Genomic DNA, 23,631 nt, shown 5'->3' on the forward strand with positions numbered 1-23,631 from the left:
TCAATTGGGTTCATCTGCAAATGTGCATGTTCTTAAGTAGAATAAAATAGCCAACTTGGTCAATTCACACTGAAAGACCACTGCCTGCACACTAAGCCAATGCTTGCTTGCTTTGATCTACAGCTGGAACATACACCCTATCAAACTGCTTAGATAAGCAGTCTTCTAACTATACTTTTTTTCCTGTGTATTCTAAGTTAGATTAGCGCAATAATAGTTGGAAGATGCTTTTTAGCAGTACTAGCCAATTTTCCCTCACTACCTTGTCAGTACCTCAGTGCTGCCAATTCAAGTCCATACTTGTATCACTAAAAATATCTAAAATTTCCCTAAAGAACATTATTGCTTATAACAGTTTAGAAATATATTTACCTTCCTGCTGCCAAAATATAATCATGACACAAGGACCAAGACACTACCAGCACTTCTTGCCTGTGACCTAAAAATGGTATGAAAAAGCTTACATTATTTTCTATGAAAATATGTATATGTACTTCTTTATGCAAATAAATTCAATAAAAAACCTATAACATCCACCACCAATTCAAAACAATAATCTGAATTGCCTACATTGCAATATAAATTTATTTTGGACTAGAGATTATTTTCCTTCCTTCTTATTGCTTGAGTGGGACTGCAGAGAGCGGGAAGTAATACCATACACTGGTTTTAGTTGTGCAAAGCACAGAACAGCATCGTCACAACTACTGTAAACACGGTTATTAAATTTTGAAATAGCACTACTACTGTCATATGCAGAAGAAACTTAGCATATTTTATACTACAAATTATTTCATAAAGCTTAACAAAAAATATATTTACTTTATGGACTTAGGAGTAAAACCTTATTCAGCTTGTGCTCATATCTTGTCCTTAATTCTGAGTATTTGTTTTTCCCCTTATTATGTCCCATATACCAACACATTAAGTTAAATGTCTGTTTTGACTTCCTAGCAGTATTAGCCCAAATGCTGCTTAGCGGGAAGTAATATAAATAGATTTTAAAAATTGGGGAAAAATTTCAGAAAGTGTTAAATATAGACAATAGGAAGTATAAGCTTGCCTAAATACAAGCATTACAGCCATGCTTCACATATTAATAAAAAACACATTGTTATAATAAAAACACATTGCTGAAAAATAAAGACATACAAAAACTTTTATTACTATGCAGTTTGGAGCTACAAGAACCATGTTGCTTCTGGTACATCTTCTATAAAACAGATAGTTTTCCATTATCTGAGTTAACCAAAGGACTGGGATGCTCAGGAAAATGGAAAAGTCTCCATAATACAGGTACCACAGGATACACTTGAAAAGTACAGAGCAGGCACATTTGTCAGGCTCCACTGAGTAAACTGTAGTCCAGCATGAATTTAGCTCCATTTCAGTTCTCAGGGTAGGCCATGTGAAAATATTCACACCTATTTGCAATGCACTCTTGAGCATTTCAAGCTCTGTATAAAGATTCAGATGATGTTTAATGAAGGGCATGAGCTGCCTCCGTCTGTTCCCAATATTACACCTGATCCAACTGCACCATGCTGAGCATAAAGACACTATCAGCCTGTGACTGAAAAGCACTAACTCTGACTCAAAATCTTAAAGCCTACTGAACCCAAACTGATTCTCTGGAGAACTAACTTTCTGTGGGTGTCTACACTCCTGGGTACTTTCAATTCTAGAAAGAGATCTTTGAGATGCCCATCTTTATTGGCATGGTGCTGATTTACTTCAGGACTTACCAGCTCACGCTGTGCATCACACAAATGCACCTAGGCTGCTTTTGGACAAGCTGACCTCAGAAGAAAGATGTGTTTGCAAGTTGCTTTGTCTGAGCTAACACTTCTCTCTAGATTAGGCTCGTCTGCTTATTTGAAATATGAGCAGATTTATCCGATCACTCTCTCACTTGATCATATAATCTATCACTCACCTCCACCCAAAGACCTTATTAAACATTAGCAAAATGGCATTAAGGTCAAATTCTCACTAAATGCAAAAAGGGATGGACTAAACACACACACAAAAGTTGTTTATGGGGAGACAGTGTCAAAGGCCTTCCTATTCTCCTATTCTTAGTAACTGCTAAAGTACAGGCTAGGTGAGTGGCCAGTGAGGACTGAAAACTCTGAACTTGAAGCTTCAGAGGGTTGTGGTCAGTGGCACAAAGTACAGTACCCTTGGGGCAAAAGGGCCAACAGCATCATGGGCTGCATTACGGAGAGTGGTGCCAGCACATCAATGCAGGTGATCCTCCTGCTCTACTCTGCCCTGGCAAGACCACATCTTCTGCAGGAGCATCTATTACATGAAGGGAGGCTGAAAGTGTTGTTGTTTTCAGCCTGCAGAAGAGAAAGCTTAGGGGGAAATCTTTTCAATGTTTATAAATATCCATAAAGATAAAATATCATGGGAGGATATGAAGATGACGACACTTCTGAGTGGTGCCCAGTAACAGGACAAGAGGCAACAGGCACCAACTGAAACATGGAAAACTTCACCTAGACATAAGAAAAGGCTCATTTACTGCAAAGTGGTCAAGCACAGGAGCAGCTTGCCTGGAGAAGTTGAGGTATCCATCCTCACACATTTTCAAAACCCAACTGGACATGATTCTGGGCAACCTGCTATAGCTGGCCCTGCTTGGAGGGGAAGAGGGAAATGGAACAGGACAGGACAGGACCAAATGGTCTACCTTGGGTCCCTGCCAACACTAAGTATTTCATGATTGCAAAACAATAAAAACCTGCAGCTTCCCAAATTTGATAAAAGCAAAGCATGAGATACCACCCTTCCACAGTGAATAGTAGCTTACGCTTTATGCGGAAACCTCTTAAAATCATTCAAGCATCTTTATAGGATATTTTGTATTAAAAAAAAAAATCTTTAACAACAGCACCCATATTCAATGGGCACGATCAGAAAAACATTGCCGATACTTAATAAGCATTAACTACTGTTGATCTGATCAGGGTTTATCATGAAAACACCCAAACTTCTATCATAATTGTTCATTAATTAGTATTTGTATTCTCTAGTTCATTACCACTATACCAATGTCCACGAGAAGCTTTTTTCACTGTGCAACTTTCCCAACTGGTACAAAAATGTTGCTTACAAAGTCAGGTTACTTACAAATTCATTGTATACGGTGTTTCTTTATAGGGCCTGGTTTATTCAAAGTAGTTATTGTTTAACATTTATGTTTCAGACTAAAATGTACCCTGCAGAATGTGAGAACAGGACCCAGACTTCAAGTCACAGAGCTGTACTTTGGGGCTTTTGGTACCAACTGTAACAAGAAAAACCAAAGACAGATGAAAACCAAAACAACAACAACAAACACAGAGTAGTTGAAAGAACAACAAAAAGATTATAGCAACGACAAAGAAATAGAAGAAATGTTAGCTAATAACAGCTCATTTTGTCAGAGTACTATATAGGCTGTTGCTGCAACACATTTTATTAATAGATTTACATTTTGAGTGTAGGTAAATTTAATATATTACAAACATATATGAAATTGAGAGCAAACAAAACATACCTACGACACTTAAGAATTAAAAATACTCTCTCTCTCATAGTTAAATAACATACTTGCAAGTAAGTAATACATAATACAAATACATACCCATGTATATATAATTATGCTCAAATCTAATAACCTTCAAATGCTACCTTATATAACTGATGGTAAACTGGTTATATGTACGAATTTTAACCTAGAGGCTGAATTGAACAACACATTATTCCAGAAGAACAAATGTAAGATTCTCATTATAAACATCATGAGTCACTGAAAATATTTTACTTTAATAATGAGCTAATTCCTACATAATTTCACTCTCTGTAAAATGAAAAGACAGGAGAGGGAAGAATCTCTGAATATTACTTACTTTTTTTATGACAGCCCCAAAATAGGCATAAAATTTCTTAAAACACACATACATACCTGCTATTAAACAATGTTTGGTAGCAACTGGAGACATATGATGACTATAGACAGTTCCATCAAAATGTTATCACCCTGCAGATGTGTTTCAAAGAGATTTATTTGATCAGAGCACACACATGATATAAGAATATACATGCTTTTTATTAAGCATTTTCCAAATTACAGCTGCAAATAAAATTAATACAAATATTACTGTTGACATACTAATAATAAGGTGCCTTCTTAGTAAACCAGTCATGCAAATATTGCAAAGTAAGTCTGGTTGCAACATTAGACAACTATGTGAAACCTGGAAGGTGACCCAGAAGGAAGTTCAAGACACTTGGCTGATCAAAAGCATAAATGGAAGACATTTAAAGTTCATCACAATTAAAAAACACGGAAGCAAAGAGAGAGAAGGAAAAAAAAAAAAAAAAAAAAGCCAGGAAGGTTCCAAACAATATGGAGAAAAAAGTCACTAGGAAAGAATAACTTAGACTAAACTTAAGAGCCCCTTGTCAGTTCACAAACATCATACACTATCCTTCATTCCTCCAAGAAATAAAGTATTAAAAAGTATGAAAATACATGCAATGACTAACTCCCTTGATAATGTTAAAAGTTACGAACAAACAAAAAAATCCAAAACAGTACTGTCTTTGATAGCTAATACAATGACTTCCATGTATACTTCTTTTTGTTCTCCCATTATAAAATATTGAATAGAAATATAACTTAAACCTAAGCTGTCTATGTTTTCAAATACACTGTTTGGTGGCAGAGTGCAAGTCAGTTACTAACCTTCATATAAACACTGTTTTGTCTAAGTCATGCTCGTAGAGCCACCTGTAAAATAAAGAGCTGTGCACTTAATGTTTAGTGACAATAAATATAGCTTCACATCACCTAAGTGACCCAGGAGGTCTTTTCCAAACCTACATGATCACTGCTGTTAAATATATGACACTCCCTTTCTCTACATCCTTTCTATTTCTAAATGCCAAGGCCAACCTTTCCAAAGCAGTATCTATGCCTTGCTTACTAAATAGTCCTGCTGTACACTCTTATTGTTGTATACTCCTATTGCTATACAAATAAACTAAATAGTAAATATTTTCTGTGAAGCACTGAACAACCCTGGAAACTGAACTACAGCTTCAGATTCGTCCTAGTTAGGAAAACTGATGTACCACAGAATTATCAGCATGTACTCCTGCTTGTGGCTGAAGCAGGAGGGAACAGCCCTGAGGGCTCCAAGGTCTCTCACCATTTAGGTGCTCATGTCTAAAGAACCTGACAAACATGCTCGAGTGAAAATGCTGGATCCACAGCACCTTGCTGCTCTGCCTGCAGTTCTAACAACCAGTTATTTCTCACCCTTCCACGTACTTGCTCCTATTGAGCTCCAAGTGAACTGCAGATGCAGAGTGTCATATCCAGAAGTCATAAAAATCTTTTATTTACTTACCTGTAAAGTATTTGTATCCCATATTTTCAATGTTTTATCAAATGAGCTGGATGCAAACATGCCAGTGTCATGAGGATACCACTGCATTGTCTCTATGCTATATTTATGTACATCAGAATGGCTCCTATAAATGGGTAAAAGATTCCAGTTGATTCAAGTCAACTGCCATTAATTGTCTGGAAACTAAAGTGACACAAGCTGAAAATGTAGTTTGAACATTTTAAAAGATTGTACCTAAGCTTTCAAGAGGAATGACTGATTTTAGTGCCTTAATTTTTGACCAAGGCAAATTAAAGACCCCTTATTTAAAGGGGGTGCAGATCATTTACCTTTCAAAAATATGGTATCTTTAGCATATCTCAAGCTAAGACAGTGGGAGGCACAAAAGATAATCTCTTGAAAAACTTGAATTTTCATGCTTAAAGATCAAGTTATGGCCTAACACTACAAACCACTTAGGTTTCTCAAGAGCCTCTGCCTGGATCCACTGTAAAATAATTCTTCAAATTATGTACATGATCATAATGTTAGTGATTACGATTTAGCATTAATAACTACAGCTATAATGGTTACTTAGAATCATAGAATGCTTAGGGTTGGAAGGGACCTCTAGAGATCATCTAGTCCAACCCCCCTGCACACACAGGGACACCTAGAGCACATGGCACAGGACTGCATCCAAGCGGGTTTTGAAGATCTCCAGAGAAGGAGACTCTACAACCTCTCTGGGCAGCCTGTTCCAGCGCTCTGTCACCCTCACTGTTAAGAAATTTTTCCTTAAGTTCCTATGGAATTTTTGGTGTTTCAGTTTCCGGCCATTTCCTCTAGTCCTATCAGTGGCCACCACTGAAAAGAGACCATCCCCGTCCTCTGCACTCCCTCCCTTGAGGTATTTATATACACTGATTAGATCCCCTCTCAGCCTTCTCTTCTCCAGGCTGAACAGGCCCAGCTCCCTCAGCCTCTCCTCATAGGGCAGATGTTCCAGGCCCCTGATCATCCTTGTAGCCCTGCGCTGGACTCTCTCCAGCAGCTCCACATCCCTCTTGTACTGGGGGAGCCCAGAACTGGACACAGTACTCCAGATGTGGCCTCACCAGGGCTGAGTAGAGGGGCAGGATCACCTCCCTCGACCTGCTAGAGATGCTCTTCTTAATGCAGCCCAGGATTCCATTGGCCTTCTTGGCCACGAGGGCACACTGCTGCCTCATGGTCAACTTATCATCCACCATGACACCCAGGTCTTTCTCTGCAGAGCTGCTCTCCACAAGGTCGGTCCCCAGCCTGTACTGGTGTCTGTCTGGGGTTATTCCTCCCCAGGTGCAGGACCTTGCACTTGGCCTTGTTGAATTGCATGAGGTTTTTCACCGCCCAGTTGTCCAGTCTGTCCAGGTCTCTCTGGATGGCAGCGCAGCCCTCTGGGGTATCGGCTACTCCTCCCAGTTTCGTGTCATCAGCAAACTTGCTGAGGGAGCACTCTGTGCCTTCATCCAGGTCATTGATGAATAAATTGAACAGGACTGGACCAAGGACTGACCCCTGGGGGACCCCACTAGCTACAGGCCTCCAACTAGACTCTGCACCGCTGATCACCACTCTCTGGGCCCTGCCATCCAGCCAGTTCCTAATCCATCTCACTGTCCACTCATCTATCCCACACTTCCAGAGCTTGCCCAGGAGGATGTTGTGAGGGACGGTGTCAAAAGCCTTGGTGAAGTCGAGATAGACGACATCCACCGCTCTCCCCTCGTCTATCCAGCTGGTCATTTCATCATAGAAGGCTATCAGGTTAGTCAAGCATGATTTCCCCTTGGTGAATCCATGCTGACTACTCTTGAGCACCTTCTTGTCCTCCATGTGCCTGGAGACAACAGCCAGTATGAGCCGTTCCATCACTTTTCCGGGGACGGAGGTGAGGCTCACTGGCCTGTAGTTGCCTGGGTCCTCCTTCTTGCCTTTTTTGAAGACTGGCGTGACATTGGCCTTCTTCCGGTCTTCCGGCACCTCCCCCGTTCTCCAGGATCTTTCAAAGATGATGGAGAGCGGGTTAGCTATGGCATCTGCCAGCTCCCGCAGCACTCTGGGGTGCATCCCATCAGGGCCCATGGATTTGTGGGTATCGAGGTTCCTTAGGTGCTCTCTGACCCAATCTTCCTCTACCCAGGGCAAGTCTTCCTCTCCACCAGCTTCTTCTCTTGTCTCTAGGGCCTGGGGCTCTAAAGGGCTGCCCTTGGTAAACTCCAAAGCAAAGAAGGCATTGAGCAACTCTGCTTTTTCTGTGTTATTTGTAACCAAGGTGCCCATCCCGTCCTCCAGCAGACCCACGTTTTCCCTGATCGTCCTTTTGCTGTTAATGTATTTGAAGAATTTTTTTTTGTTATTTTTAACGTCCCTTGCCAGCTTGCCTTCCAGACGTGCCTTAGCTTTCCTTGTCGCATCTCTGCACTCCCTGACTACGTTCCTGTATTTCTCCCAGGGGGCCTGCCCTTTTTTCCACATTCTGTATACCGCTGCCTTCTGCTTGAGCATTGCCACAAGCTCCCGGCTCATCCACGCAGGTCGCCTGCCCCCTCTGCCTCCCTTCCTACACACAGGGATGCACTGTTGCTGGACGTGGAGGAAGTGCCGCTTGAAAACTAACCAGCTCTCTTGGGCCCCCCTTCCTTCTAGAGCACTAGCCCATGGGATTCTACCGAGGAGGTCTCTGAAGAGGCTAAGGAGGTCTCTGCAGAGGCTAAAATATTAACTTGATAATAATATATGATAATATAATATATATAATAATATAATATAATAATAATATAATATAATAATATAATAATATATGATAATAACTTGATATTCAGTTATATGAAAGTCACCAGACAGTACTGGAATGAGTTACTAAGATTTAAACAATTTCAAATTCACAAGTGAAATAAGAAGAAAAGTATTATCTTGATACAGTAACTTTCAACCCCACTGTGTACAGCAATAAGATCTAATTAATAATATATCAACTGTGCTGGGAAGCAGGCACATCAGGGCCAAATCTGCCAGCTTAAAGATAAGATTCTCTCAGGCAGGCCCAGAACAGCACAGCCAGTTTCACATCCCTGTTAAGCCCCTCATGTCTGAGGGGGCTCTACGTAGATTCAGCTCTACTGTCTCAATACTCAGCTCCCAGACTGATAAGCAGCAAGAAAAAAAACAGTTTAATTGACTCTGTTCGGAGCTGGTGAGGAGCCCACAGGATTTCCTCACTTCAGTTCTTATCTTTGCAGTGGTCTCAAGCAAACATGCTGGACACCAAAGTTATTGTTGCAAACATCATTGTTTAAGTGAGAGATTTTATATATAGGAGTGTGTGTGCGTGTGCACACATATGTCTGTGTGTAGTCTGTATATGTGCATATACATACATATAAATGTATACATGATATATGGGTATATGAAAATTCATATACACACACATATCTGACAACACTTCAGTTAAACTTTCCTGTTTGCCTGGCTTGCCAGAAACACAGGAGATACCTGAATCTTTTTAAATAGTCAGCCTGAAGCCAGAATTGGCTGTACTAATCAAGAACTATTGAGCAACTACTGAGCTTAACTCCTGTACTGGTTATTTCTAAGCCATGCCCTTGCAAAGGCCTGTTACCTTGTCGCAGTGCTAGAACTCACCTGATTTTGTGCAGCAGTGAGCCAAGCTAAAAAAAACTTCAGTACCTGGAAGTCAAGCCTGACTTGATCAAAACTGATTCCTGCAGAACAATTTGTACACCAACTATAAAAATCTAAATCCTTGTAAGTAATTATCCTGGTACAATAAATGCTGGACTGTTTTCAGCACTGCACCAAAGCTCTTAAGCTCTCCCGTAACCAGAGGGCTGAGGGATGAATTCAAAAACACTTCAGCAGCTATACAGGAACCACCTTTGATATGGCTAGGCTTCCTAGTGGCCATGTGCCATTCAGCTCGTCTCAGAGCTCTATGCTACTCCCAATTTCTTCTATATACAGTATTCTTCCCCACTGCTCAGGATATTCCAGCCTTTTCTACTAAGGATAACAAAGAATTAATACTATACATGGTAAGGTTGCTGCCATTTACCTTGACAGCCTTGAAATAGGCAAGATGACCTTTCACACAGGCAGCAGCTACGTATTATCCAGAAGCTGGTCCTATTCTGCTGCTCTCAAATGTCAGGTTTTGCTGTGTGACAGTTGAAGGTTAGTCCTAACAGGCCATGGAAAAAATTTAGGATATTCTTATTTTCACAATACCAGTCTTAACTATCATTGAAAACTACTTTAAAATAGAGTCACAAGCTCAATAACTGAGTTTTTTTTTTTTTTGCGCTAGCTAACAATGACTAAATCTGGCTTTTGGAGACTCGATTTAGTTGTTGACAAATAGGCACCTAGTACCTTCTATATGGTCTCCTTCAGCTGTCAGTCTTGCAAGGTACAAGTGTCCCATAGGGAATACATCATACATTCGAATGCCAGTAAAAGTTTTAGTTATTCTACGAAATCTCAAACAGCACCTTGTAGAGGGATGCTGTGCTGAGAATCTGCACTGTGCTAGGAATCTGCACCACCTGCGCCTTGCTGATACTGGGGAGTGTTAGTGAGTTGTCCTTGGCCGGCTGGGAATGGGGAGCTATGTGGGAAAGAGTAGTTAGCCGTTTCGGGTAAACAACTTTGCAGAGCTGGGAAAGAGCCTATGCGGCCGGGACATAGCAACCTCCTTAGCAACCAATCATGAGCGCAAGCCTTGCAATATGCATGAACCTAATTAAGTTGTGTATAAGAGTGCACACTGAATGTTCAATAAACGAGTCTTGTCGATGACCATATGGTGTCGCAGTCTCCCTTTCTCCAACAAATGGTGACCCCGACGTGATATAGCAAAGGACTGAATCCTCCCGGACTGAAAAGAAAAAAGGAGGACGCACCACGGTGGAGAAAGTAGGAGTTGGGTCCTCTGCAGCCAGGACGGTGCAAATCCGCCGAGCAAACGCTGGAAAGACGGCACCCCCGAAGATCATATAGGTGGTTTCGGGCCATACGCGCCACCGGAGCCTGGAGAGCTGCAACAGCGCTGACGTCAGGAATGGATAGGCAAGTGGCGTATGAATTATTTACCCGTACCTTACAGCAATGTAATGTTCAGGGGATCGACTTAAAGAAAGAATTACCAGGATTATTAGCCTGGGGGTATGCGAAGAGTTGCTTTATTGTCCCACATACAATGCATGAATTATCGGAGTGGCGAAAACTGGGTGATAAGCTATGGGATGCAATGTTAGATGATGATAAGACAGCTAAAAAGCTAGGAAAGCTGTGGAGGGTGGTACAGAATACTCTGCTACAACGGGTGGCAGAGAAAAAGGCCGCAGATCAGGCGATTGAAGCTCATAAGAAAAATTTGCAGTACCCGGAGGGGGGCTATCAGCCACGAGCTCCTTCCGTGACTAGAGTAATGCTACCTACGGCACCACCGCCACCTGAAACTAGTGCTGCCCCTCCAGAAGAGCCGCAGCAAAAGGAGCAATCGGGGGACCCCCAGTCTTCAGCCTCAATAACGGACCCTTGGGAGGGCAGTGACGGGGATTTGATCAAAGAAAGAGTAAGGGAGAGAAAGGACGCGTGGCAAAATGTCGCGCAGCAGGCGCTGTTTTTAGTGCTGTCAGAACGAAAGGCCCCATCATTTACGATGGTGAAGCAGGGATTGCGGGAGTCCTACGGAAATTTGGTGAATAGGCTCGTGCAATCCCTGGAGCAAGCTACTGATGAACAAGCTTTCTGCAAGCTTTCGATCTGGTGCAGAGAGAATGGGTTCAAAGCCGAGCCCCACCTAGTATTCGAATCCGATGTGAAAGCCAAAAGGAAAGTGGCCGCCAGAGCCACGTCCGCCCTTGCGAGCACTTCAGGACCGGGACCACCACGCCACTGAAAACCGCTGGTGTTTGGAGATCCATCGCCAACCCCCCCCGCCCGTGCCTGCCTCTGTGCTGGCACCTGCGGCGCCTACAACGTCTGTGCCCCCGCTTCCGCTTGTTAGATCGCCTTGAAAAAAGGAGAAAGGGGGGCTGGGGAAGAGAAGGCGAATGAGATCAAGGAAACTTATGTTGCTGAAGGCTTGATGAAAGCCAGGAGGGAGGTGCAGAGGAATTTGATCTGTCTTGTAAAGTGGGGGTTGAAGAATTGTAATGCTTTAAGTGAGGACAGAAACCGTTATTAGGGCTATTATTTCTATTTGCTATGTTCATCTCTATTATGTGTTGTATCCTTTGTATATTGATGCCGACACGAGGTATGGTTGAAAGGTGGAAATTTGTATGATCTGTAGAGTCATAAAATTATTGTACAAAACAGAATCCAAGACCCTGAGAAAGAAGATGTTTGCCTACCCAGGCTGAGAGATAAGGAGCGCGGAGGCGGCTGCTCAGCCAGGCTCACAGCCGACCTCCTTCGAAAGCAGTTGAAGGCGGCTGCTTGACCGGGTTTGTAGCCAACTTAACTGCAAACATCCTCTAAATTAGCTTGAAGGTCAAACACCCGAGAGGGAGGGAGATGAGAAAGGCAGGACCCTCAGACTGACAACTGGGACAATTTACTGACATGCGCACCTGCGCACCCAGGAAGGAAGGTTATGTGACTGAAAGCGGAGTTTATCCGCCCCCTGGTCTGCCTGCTGGCACGTACTGGCCCTACGTGGCAGGATGCACCGGGCATAAACAGACAGTGCAGAGAGAAAGGAGGGGTGAGACTCCTAACACTGAGACCCACGTTGTCTCTGCGGGGACGCCCGCTGAGTTGGGAGCCTGTCAGCAACCCTCTCATCTGCCAACTCAAGAGAATGTTCAGGTTCAGTGTCCTGCCAACAAGTATTACCTCACGAGTAATTAGTCATACTTTGCTTCTTTAACGTGCTTTCACCTGAATAGCCGTAGCCACTTTGTTCTGTGTGATTATTGTCGAATCCCAAACCCATTCGCAACCTAATTGGCAGCGAGGATGGGATCAGGCAATTGAGACAGTGGAACTCACTAGTGGAGTGCACAGCTACGTGAGGTCGTGCCACTGGATGGAAATTGTGTTTGTGCTGTTTGTATCTGTGGTTTTTAGATCTTTATTGTGTAACATATATATCAGCAGAGAGGGCTGAATAAGCACAACAAGTAAGTCCAGAATTTGAAAACAGTAAAGTCAGGAATAACTCAGACTATGGCGTTCCCCCCCCACCTCCCCCGCCCACCCACCCCACCGGTGGAGGACTGTGAGCTGTACTCTGACTTGTATCCTTGGACAGAGAGGAAACCAAATTGAAGCTATGCAAACATAAATAGAAATGGAAACAGAGAACCTTTCAAAATGATTCGGACATCTTAATAATCGATTTAAAAGATTGTTTTTTCACCATACTGTTGCATCCTGAGGACCATGACATAGTGGAACATATTTCGGTTCAGTATCAAACAAGCCAGTGTTGTGGTATTGCTAAAATGTGATAAATTGCTCCAATTGGGAACAACACAATTGGGTCAGACACTATTGGCCAGTTTACATTTCCCTACAAATAGGCTGTGCCATAATCGCAGCATAAAATATAAATCAGTAAGTGAAGACTTTGTGCCTCGTAATGATTGCCGTACTTCCCAAGATCTGTCTTAGATGGAAGGATTTTTTTTTTTTTGGATTTGGTCTTACAAATGCGATTATGGTTAAGTAAGCTAGCCTATCAAGTAGAAAAATTAGCTAATGCCACCGATACTAGTATACAGTTGCTCAATCATCAATTACAAGCCACATCAAAAATGACTCTTCAGTACCGGATGGCACTGGACTTGATGCTGTTATGCTAAAATGGACTTTGTGGCTACCTAAACCTCTCCAGTACCGACTGCAGCATTTACATCCCTAATATTACACAGGACCTGGATATCCAATCAGAGAAGATGCGACAGGTGGCAAAAGACACCCATGAACTCTGAGAATCAATGAACACTAGCTGGCTGGCGAAGGTGTTTAGTTGGTTTGGATTTGGTATCACTGGTTGGATTCAGTTTGATAGAATATGTGGTGATGTTCATTGTGATGATAATTATCCTAAGTATAGCAATACCCTGTATAAAATCTACTATAATGAAAGCTATTAACGTAAAGATGATTCAGTTCACCGCTTATACCCCTTTACAGGTGGATGACCCAATCGATGTCCCAAGTACTAAGACCCTAATTTGAGACTAAATTTCAATATACAATGGTAACTGGAGTCACGGGGTGGATACAAAGTTTGTTATACTCAATTACTTACTATTGTAACTGCAATATTTTCTGTATATATATTCTTGTAGAACTAGACTCCCTTCCTTTTCTGTAACTTCCTCCGTCTAATGTACCAATGTGCAATCACTCGCCTACCTGCATTATGTTTAGGGCATGTAATATTAACACCTAAACAATTCCATGTGAAGCTTGAGTGACTATGGTCACAGGGTGGATAATGTGGAAGAAGTGTTTGTGGAAGAATTGTTTGAAAGCAGAAAATGGACGGGACCTTTGGACTTGATAACCTGGGGAAAAGGGTATGCTTGTGTTGTTACAGATACTGGAACCAGATGGGTGCCAGCAAAATGGGTGAGACCTTGGCTGGAAGCAAACTTGCATACATCAGACGTAGCAGACAAGCAGCTGGTACCCTAACTGTGGAAGGCGTGAGGCTGCGGAAGAACAACATGGGAGGAAGAAGTGTTACTGTCATTATTAGCTGTATATTGTGGCTTTTAGGAGGTAATGTTGCTTTTAACGCTATTATAGGAGCTGATGCTACTTTTAACGCTAATGGATATGTTATGCTTCTTAGGCGTATTGTTAATTATACCCAAATTAAGAGTTGTTGGCTTTGTGGGACAGCAGATCAATTTGATGCACTGGTGTTAGGCATTCCTCAAAGCAACTGGACAGATCTGAATCCATATAGCCTACTCAATACATCATATCAGTGCACACAGGAGAATGTCGCAATGGAAGGAATGCTCTGAATTCCCAATACACTTCATGGACGTCTCCAACCCAATCTCGGTGTTTGCCCTCATCATGCAGTGGCAAAAGAAAAAAGGGGGAGAAGACTACCTTGCGCGCTGGAATGTAGAAATGTTTCGTACTGTACTGATTCTAGTGTTGTGCACATGCTGGGCTAGGGCCATATGGGTACCTGCTCAACCAAAACAAAATATATGGGTCACCCTTGCAAATCAGACTGGGCAGGAGGCCATATGCTTGGCCCTAGCTTCACCCGGAAACCCTTTCTCCACATGCTTAGTGGGAGTACCTTTAGATGATTGGCCCTGCCCTACGAAAGCTTTCGGTTGTCAAAGCAACAATTCACGTAATTACGTGGATAGTTGGGATACGATCGTACCGCATTTTCCGCGCGCTCCCTTAGAACCCCAAGAGTTAGAATTATTGGGGTCAATCAAGGCTGATGCATGCCTACGGTTCAATTGGACAAGTGTGTACCGGGGAACAGGTTGGAACCAATCATTACCTGTGTCAGTCAATGCCACATGGGGTAACAATACCGTTTGGTGTAACAAAACCTCGGAGAACGTATCCAAGTCATCCAACACACCGATTGCCTTACCACCAGGAGTATTTTTAATATGCGGGGACAGGGCGTGGGCAGGAATTCCTTCCAAAATAGAGGGAGGCCCGTGCACGCTTGGGCGGCTAACGCTGCTCACGCCGAACACATCAATGATACTAGAACAGCACCGTAAGAGCCATAGGATAAAAAGAATGACACACGCGTTTCAAGGTGACTGTGATGATAACGCCGATTTTTGGTCCCGCGAAAGAACATTTGTAGCATCCCTTCTCGCCCCGAGGGTAGCAGCAGCAAAAGCGCTGGCGACATTAAGAAAATTAGGATGTTGGCTGGCAAAACAAACAAATGCCACGTCACTAGCTCTTTCAGGGCTGTTAACAGATGTTGATTCGGTTCGTCATGCTACCTTGCAGAATCGAGCTGCTATTGATTTCCTGTTGCTAGCACATGGTCATGGGTGTGAAGAACTGGAAGGGATGTGCTGTATGAACCTTTCTGATCATTCAAATTCCATACATAAGCAGCTGGAGACATTGCGCGACTTAACTACACACTTGCAACAAGATACAGGATTCGGCCTTGATAATTGGCTAAAAGGTCTCGGCTTGGGCCCATGGCTAACCTCAGCTGTGCAACATTTAATTACCATAGGGATCGTGCTTATTATGATTATACTCCTTGTACCATGTATCTTTAAATGCTTGCAAAATATGCTTACGCGAATAGTCAACCAAGAATGGAATGCGAGTTTGATAGCCCAAAAAGAAAACGGGGGAAGTGTGGAGAGTATTGTGCAAACCTGGCTAATGGAGAAAGGACATAGCCAGATGGAGTTAGTGCACAGGGCCTGAGTGAGGCAGAGGTAAAGTAGAGGACAGTGTGTCCTTGAGATAGGGAAGCTACTGCAGCTACACAAAATAAGAACCAGCTAGATTGCGGTTTTAGAATAGATCTTCTCAGTTCAACCGTGCAAGAGTGTGACCCCTCGGTTGGAAGCGGTGGCTCACATGGTCTGCCGTGAGAGAACTCAGGTGCTGGCAGTCTCGGGGGGTCACAGGTACAACATGCAGTGCTTACTTTGAAGGAATGTGCTGTATGGACCTGCAAGACCACTCTAAGGCAATCCACCAGCAAATCCAACAGCTGATGGAACACACCCAGGAGATACAGAAAGACGTGGGCTTCTTTGGGCTGGATGGGTTAACTGATTTATTGGGTATCGGTGGGTGACTGAAATCCTCGCTTAAGACAGGACTGATGCTTTTGATTGTTATGCTTTTTGTCCTATGCTTATTCAGCTGTGCCTTCGCGTGCTTAAGGCGAATGCTGTCCTTACATACTCATAAAGCCTGGTTGTTGCAAAAGAAAAAAGGAGGACTTATAGAGGAATGGCTTGGAGATCGAGGACACCTTACAGCTCCAGGCGGTTGGTAAAACCTTGGCGTTGAAATGATCAAGAGTCCTTGAACTGCCCGTCAGCAGATCAATAGACAACGGAAGCTGCTCAGCAGGACATCGGACTCTCGACTGGAAAGACCTTGCAGGCCAACACGGACTTGGGAATGGGTGCATGTATTAGTAAATCACGGCTAATATTACTAGTTGTTTTATTGTTTATGCCTTGTAGTTTTTGGCTGTGCTTTTGCATGTATTAGACATAAGGTATTCTGGTTTTGCATGTATTAGACATAAAGTATTCTCACTTACCAGCAAGGCTTGATTAGTGCAAAAGAAAAAAGGGGGAATTGTAGAGGGATGCTGTGCTGAGAATCTGCACTGTGCTAGGAATCTGCACCACCTGCGCCTTGCTGATAATGTACTGGGGAGTGTTAGTGAGTTGTCCTTGGCCGGCTGGGAATGGGGAGCTATGTGGGAAAGAGTAGTTAGCCGTTTCGGGTAAACAACTTTGCAGAGCTGGGAAAGAGCCTATGCGGCCGGGACATAGCAACCTCCTTAGCAACCAATCATGAGCGCAAGCCTTGCAATATGCATGAACCTAATTAAGTTGTGTATAAGAGTGCACACTGAATGTTCAATAAACGAGTCTTGTCGATGACCATATGGTGTCGCAGTCTCCCTTTCTCCAACAGCACCTGATATCTATAAGAACACATATCAAGCCATTTAACATCCCTGGTGTCTGTACACTGTAAACTTTTCTGCAAGATGGAGGTTGTGGTACCCTTCTTGAGCACCAGTGGAAACAACTGTTGGATGAGTCATTAAGGTAGTGCTGGTGAAAAGACAAAGGTTACGTTTGCTGTGGATTGCAGCACAAGCTTTCCACAGGGAAAACAAAACAAATTCTTCAACAGATAGGTGTATTTCTAAAGGAATTAATTCTAGATGACAAAAACTGGGCATATTGCAATGTACCATCAAGAATTAGCTCCTCTAACATTCTGAACTTTTAGAACCTCAGCAGGCTGAGTACAAATCTATTCAGAAATAGAATCATATAAACATAGAATTTAGAGGTCTCAAAGGGCCTCTAAAAAGGCAACTTCCCTTTTCACTTCTAGATGAGATTTGCTTCATATCTTGAACTTGGGACACAGGCAAACCTGTGTAAATACCATTATCACATACTTCAAAGATAGGAACCTGATTGTCACATGGGAGTCTTTCTACCTCACAATTAAACATTGATTTATGATGTCATGAATTCTACATGAATAATATCCCAATATCTAAAGGTAAATTCACTAGAGTAAAAAATATAAAACATACTAAGAATGAATACTTGGAAAAATAATTTGAGGCAAAAACCTACTAACCTGCTAGTGCAGTAACCATCCACTTTGAGCAACGAGAGGTGTTTTTTTAATCATATGAAACATTGTGCCACACAAAATTAGATTCTACAGCTACAATTTAAGCCCATATTCAAATATTAAAAATAAAAGATGTATCTGCTTGAATTAACACCTACTTAAGAAACTGCCAATTATCTATCAACACAACATTGAGGTGCTCATAAGTAGAATTTTCAAGTATGGAATATTCTCCCTATCATAACAGGGGAGTAAATGATGACATTATTTTTGTAGAGATTTGCCTTTTTTTTTTTTTTTTTTAATGCTGTGTGTCAGCATGTATTTCTTCAGTTTGTAGTGTATGTTTCAGAAATTTAGTTCTGGATTCAGTGATGTATAGTTATTACTTATTCTTAATTACAATTTTCATTTATTTTGTTAAAGCAGTTCTAGCCATCACTTACCAAGTGCAGTTTACTTGCAGTACATTCTGTTCTTACCCATTTGTAGGGTAGGAACATTGATGCATTTTCTATTATCCTTTTTCTTTCTTAAGGTGCAGGACAATTTAGGCCTTTGACTAGAGCAGAAAAGATTTGTGTAACAGTAAATCTCAGTCATGAAACTCTTATACCTCAAAAAAAATTGAAGACTGGGTAAAAATAAGGGGAAAAATATGGCTACTAACCTTTTAAAATGCAGGATATATCTTATTACAAGCCTCAGATAAAAACCTAACCTGCTAGATAGCCTTGCTATCTAAAACGCAAGGATAAAAAACTTTTGCTAGAAGACTTAGAGCCCATAATGTGCCAATTTTTACTACCTGCAAGAAAGTCTGATATAAAGGCTTCGAGTCTTATACGGATTATACAAACTGTATGGTAGCACTTGGTCTTCAAAAAAATATGTCACAGATAAAAATGGAACATATCTGTCTTCACTCAGACGTGTTCTTAAGAAGTTCTACTTTACTTACGCATCGATAACATCTAGTGTCATTAAAATAGCTATTTGTGAAGCTGAAGGCAGGGAGAGAGGAAGCAAAATGAGCAACTGAATCTACGCTAGATTTTTTTTTTTTTCCAATCAGATGAACAGTTATACCTACTTCATTTCCTTTGTTTAGACATACAATTATTCCAAAACACACATAATAATCATATAAGAAAAATTTAACATGAAATAATAGGAAAAAAAAAAGAAAGGTGAGGAACTGTGACATGGAAAAGGATGTTTTTCTTTTCTATTGTTAAAGGAAAACAAAAAGTTTGGAGCCCTAATTCTGGCTTTTTGTTTGGGTCTATGCCAACAAATCAAAGGCTGTAAAGATCTACACAGCAAAGGGTGTAGAGAGGATGAGACTGGCTTCTCTGAGTGGTGTCCAGCAACAGGGGAAGTGGCAAAGGCCACAAAGTGAAACACAGGAAGTTTCATCTGAAGATGAGAAAATGTTTTACTGCAAGGATGGCTGAACATTGGAATGTGACAGAGGCTGTGGAGTCTCCTTCCTTGCAGATATTCAAAACCTGCCTGGACATGGTCCTCAGCAACCAGGTCTAGCTGACCATGCTTGTGCAGGGGACCTGGACCAGATGATCTCCAGAGGCCACTACCAACCTCAACTCCTCTATGATGCAGTAACACAAACTTCTCTACTTTCCTAATGAGCACAACTAAAAACTACCATTTCAGGTTTTTGAACTGACAGGAATAGAGCTGTTCAAACAACAACAGCAAATTATCATAGTACAAAAAGTATTAGTGTTTGATTAGACAATAATAAAAGAAAGAAAGAAAGAAAAAAAAAAAAACACAATTTCTCCTACTATTTAATAAATCACATGAACCCTCACAAAGTTTCTTGTTTTGCTCTATGTACCAAAATACACAATGCATAATGCCAGCTTTCCTCAAAGATTTCTGTTTATAGCATTCTTTTTTTTTTTCCTAGAAAAAAAGAAAAATGTGCATTTATTTATAAATTTAATGCAAGTCACACAACAAATATCACTGAGAACATTTAACGGAATTGTTGTTTCAAGTACTTACCTTCCTATGGAGCAAATTGCTTTACACATGTAGCAAGGCTTTCTGATAAAGTTTTCAAGGTCATAAAGTAAAACAACACCATCTGACCCTCCTGATAACATGCTGAAAGTGTATATAAAGCATACAAGTTACAATACTTCTAATCTAGATCTGCTCAAAATAAATAAAGGTTCATATATTCAACAAGAAAATGACTCTAATACCTAAACACAGTGAAGTACGCATAAAAATTGCTTATCAAACTAAGGCTTATACTTACTGTCTTCCTTCAATAGGCTCAATATCAAGGGAGTTGATACCACACCCATGTATTCTTTCCATATCCCTGTCTTTATTTAAAACCAGACTCAGAACTCTTAAAAATAAATAAGAAAAAAAAATACGAACGAGCATAACAATGCTGTAAAATGTTACCCATGTAGCTGAGAACAGAACAAACTATAATTTCCCCTTTCCTCAATGCGTTTAATCACTTTTTTTTTTTTGTAAAGCTAGACTTACAAACATGATACAGAACTGAAAATAAAAACTGTGAAACTTACAGGAAAAAAATATATGTTGCTTGAAAAGCAAAAGGTTAAAAAAAGTTATATAAAGGAAACTGAAAGGAATATCAAAACTGTACTTGGGGTCAATATATTAAAATTAAAAACAGAAATGTAATAAAAAAGTAGAAGATGAAATATTTGTGGTAGTCACACTGAAGTTACATTGAAGCAGGAATGATAAAAATTATCACTCCTGCTTGGAATTATGGACACCTAGTGGACAGACTGGTCTAGTTTTATAATATTCTCTTTTAAGAATCAAATGTTTATTTTTGTTTAATAATACAGAAAATATATATGTTATCCACATGCTGAAGTATTTCTGATAAACAACCAATTTCACTTAATGTTTTGTTATCTGTGTGTAAAGTCTTACAAGCAAGCTTACCATTCCCAATTTGTAAGATCATGCAAATTCTACTGCCTAGCAAGAAAATCATTATTATTTCAACTAAAATGAAAATGTTACCTCTGCTTCCAAAAGAGAAAAAAATACACTAGGCACTTAAATACACAAATTTTCCCTCAAGTTGCCTAAGCTGTTAGGAGTGCGATTAGAGGATGAGCTAATAGCGCACATCCAGGAGAGCAGATGAAGCAGGGATGAAACATATATATACACACACAAGTGCATGTATATACATACATGCATATATGTTTCATTTATATGCATGTTACCAGTATATCAGCATGCACTAAGCTTACAGACATTCTGCAAAACCTCGCTGTGAAATAACACACTTATAAAATGACATACTTTTGCCTGAAAAGTGCAGTCATATGAGCAAAGTTTATGCTCCTAAAGATGTTTTAGTAACACACAACATTTTTGCTTTAAAACTAGCACCTTCTGGAAACTTAAACTCTCAACTTTTAGCTCCACTGCAAACAAGCAGCCAGGCTTCCCTCCTGCCTCTCCATCTCTGTCTCTGCTCTCCTGGGCACACGCTGCTACTCCCCCACCTCCAGCCAAACTCTCCCAGCAGTTCAAATGCCTTGAGGAAAAGTCCCACTTGACAATGTATTGCAAAAACTTCTGAAGACGAAAGCAGTTTTTTTTGTTCGTTTGTTTGTGAAGCCGAAATTACCCTCCTGCCGCGACAAGCCGCCTAGGGAGCGCCCAGTGGCCCTTCCGCAGCCGCTGCCACGCTGGGACCTCCAGCAGCGCCGGGACCTCCAGCAGCGCCCGCCCCGCGCCCACCACCTGCACGTGGCCTCCACCCAGCGCAGCCACATGGACTCCTCCAGGCCAGCCTGACAAGCCACGAAAAAGCTCAGCACGACCACCATCTTGGGAGCAGCAAGGCACCTATGGACTAAGGCGAGACACCCCTTAGCCTTAGCGCAACAACCCTCCACCAACCGCAAACAGCGTTGCTAACGCGGAAGGAAACGGCCGCGCCGAATAAGGCGCTGGGGGGGGGGGGGGCAGAGACAGACGGCCGGGGGTGGGATGCTCGCGGCTGCGAGACGTCCTTGGAGTTGGGGCACGGTGGTGTGCGTGGCTGTTAATGGTTGTGCTGTGTGCGTGCGTGGTGCTTACTGATCCTTATTGAGTGTTGGGAGTCGTTGCGATCTCTGCAGGCCCCTGCTATGAGCTGAGCCTGGCAGGTGTTGCGCGCCCTGCGCCTCCTGGGGCCCGCCAAGGAGTTCGTGAGCATCGACCAGTTCGGCAACAAGTACTACAGAGTGCCCGAGCCTAAGAGCTGCGCAAGTGGGAGCGGTAGCCGCAGCGGCAGCGGGGGAAGCTTGGAGTGGGCCGCGGTGCGGGGCCTTGCGGGGCCTGTGTGTGCGTGGATACGTGTCTGTTCGTCCGTTCCCCTACTCGGCTGGGTCCGTGGGGCGGCCTGGGCGCCCGCCGCGTCGCTGCGGGATCGTCTGCCGGGCTCGGGGGCCGCCAAAGCGCGCCCTGCCTAGCCACGCTGCCTTCGGCAGGGAGGGTTGGCTGCTGCTGCTGCTGCCGCCGCCCGATTTAGGCAGGAGAAAGGCTTCTACAGTGCAGCTGCTGAAGGTACCAAGGGAGGGCCAGATAGGTGCAACATTGACTTTCTGGCTAGACTGTTGCTTTAACATAACAAAATGCCAATCCCTGCCATCAAAAAGTATGGAGCTTGCTGTCAGCTTGTAGTAGGTATGCAGCACTTAGGCAACATACTGATTCTTCTTAGTTCAGAGCACTTTGGCCTATACTGTTAGGTACATCCCTCTGTGTATGTTCGCTGAATTTCCAAGAAGTAGTTTCTAGGGTTTTTTTTTTATGCAAGTCTTATGATGCACAACCACCTATAATGTATCAAATGCAGCTTTTCTTCTTCCCTGGTGGTTTTTTAGTGCATGTGTTAAAATATAGTTAATAATAGTGTGCTCTTCCCTGCACAGGCTGGTTCATTTGCTTGCTGTACTGTATGTGTATGGTTAACTAGAGCATCCTCAGGCTGTGAAGACTTTCTGATCATGATGTTCTTCAAAGCTGAAGAATAGAAGTAAAAAGTTTGAGGCTATTGGTCTTTTAAGTTAGTGCCCTTCCTAAAAGGGAGGTCACCCCTTCTCCTAAGAAACAAGTAATTTCTTGTGGATTTAGTTTCTCTTCAGAGCAGTTTTCAGACCTGTCTTGCTGTGCAGCTTCATGAACCATGGACATTTAATTAAAAGCGGGTCTGTTCAAATGAGTATCTGGGTGGAGAATGTGGACCCCCTTTGGCAGCCGTGTGGATTTCCTGTGGGTTAAAATGGCACTAACAATTCCAGCTTTTCTCTTCCTTGTTTTCAGCTGGTGGTCTTTATCTTCTGACTTTTGGGGTTTCCCAAAAGTGCACAAAAGGCTTCTAAGGAAAGCAAGCTGTATTCTATGCAGCTTTGTGTAAAAGTTGAAAGGTTTTTGTACATCCATGGAGTAGCTCTGCAAGCTAAACATTGTTTTGTTACTCATGAAGTCATCACCTGATATGCTAGATGCAAATAAAACTTATTTAAAAAAAAAGGCAGCTACAAACATCTGAGTGGGATGGAAATAATGAGAAGATTATCTGGTTGTGCTTGCTTATAAGTTGGAGCATCGATACTATAAATTAAAATATAGCAGTAAATTTGAACTAACAAAATTTGAAATGGAACTGAGAGAGGGGAAGGCAGCTTTCTGACTGTGAAGAAGTCCTAAGCAATGAAATAATATCCTGAAGAAGATAGACTGCAGCAACACTATTGTATAACTTCTGTTTCTGGGTCCAGCTGTTCTTTTAGCTTATATTTCAAGAAGCAGTAAAACCTGT

General features: G+C 42.1%; 2 protein-coding genes across 2 annotated transcripts; one reads left to right on the forward strand and one right to left on the reverse strand.

Moving 5' to 3' along the window:
• Nucleotides 1–368: 368 nt before the first annotated feature.
• Nucleotides 369–21,652, reverse strand: LOC104575661 (DNA excision repair protein ERCC-8-like). The gene is made up of 8 exons (XM_088524383.1): nucleotides 21,567–21,652; nucleotides 20,074–20,169; nucleotides 19,815–19,916; nucleotides 5,406–5,529; nucleotides 5,174–5,188; nucleotides 3,956–4,022; nucleotides 3,227–3,295; nucleotides 369–439 (listed from the first exon to the last, which is right to left on the reverse strand). Exons 1-8 carry the CDS (start codon nucleotides 21,650–21,652, stop codon nucleotides 369–371), a joined length of 630 nt encoding a protein of 209 aa, XP_088380509.1.
• On the forward strand, nucleotides 10,645–15,857 carry LOC148596266 (uncharacterized). Its single transcript, XM_088524402.1, has 2 exons — nucleotides 10,645–11,022; nucleotides 14,880–15,857. Exons 1-2 carry the CDS (start codon nucleotides 10,645–10,647, stop codon nucleotides 15,855–15,857), a joined length of 1,356 nt encoding a protein of 451 aa, XP_088380528.1.
• Nucleotides 21,653–23,631: the final 1,979 nt, after the last annotated feature.

The sequence above is a fragment of the Tinamus guttatus genome, unplaced genomic scaffold (genome assembly GCF_059628265.1).
Source record: "Tinamus guttatus ecotype Peru unplaced genomic scaffold, ASM5962826v1 Tinamus_guttatus_pri_ptg000020l, whole genome shotgun sequence".
In the NCBI taxonomy this organism is placed as follows: Eukaryota; Metazoa; Chordata; class Aves; order Tinamiformes; family Tinamidae; genus Tinamus; species Tinamus guttatus.

Coding starts and splice junctions, on each gene's coding strand:
- LOC148596266 (XM_088524402.1), top strand. CDS start 10,645: ATGCATGAATTATCGGAGTGGCGAAAACTGGGTGATAAGCTATGGGAT. Junction 11,023..14,879: donor GGGATTTGATCAAAGAAAGA/GTAAGGGAGAGA, acceptor GGGTCAATCAAG/GCTGATGCATGCCTACGGTT.
- LOC104575661 (XM_088524383.1), bottom strand. CDS start 21,652: ATGGTGGTCGTGCTGAGCTTTTTCGTGGCTTGTCAGGCTGGCCTGGAG. Junction 20,170..21,566: donor TGGGTGGAGGCCACGTGCAG/GTGGTGGGCGCG, acceptor TTTATTTTTAAG/AGTTCTGAGTCTGGTTTTAA. Junction 440..3,226: donor CTGTTCTCACATTCTGCAGG/GTACATTTTAGT, acceptor TACCATTTTTAG/GTCACAGGCAAGAAGTGCTG.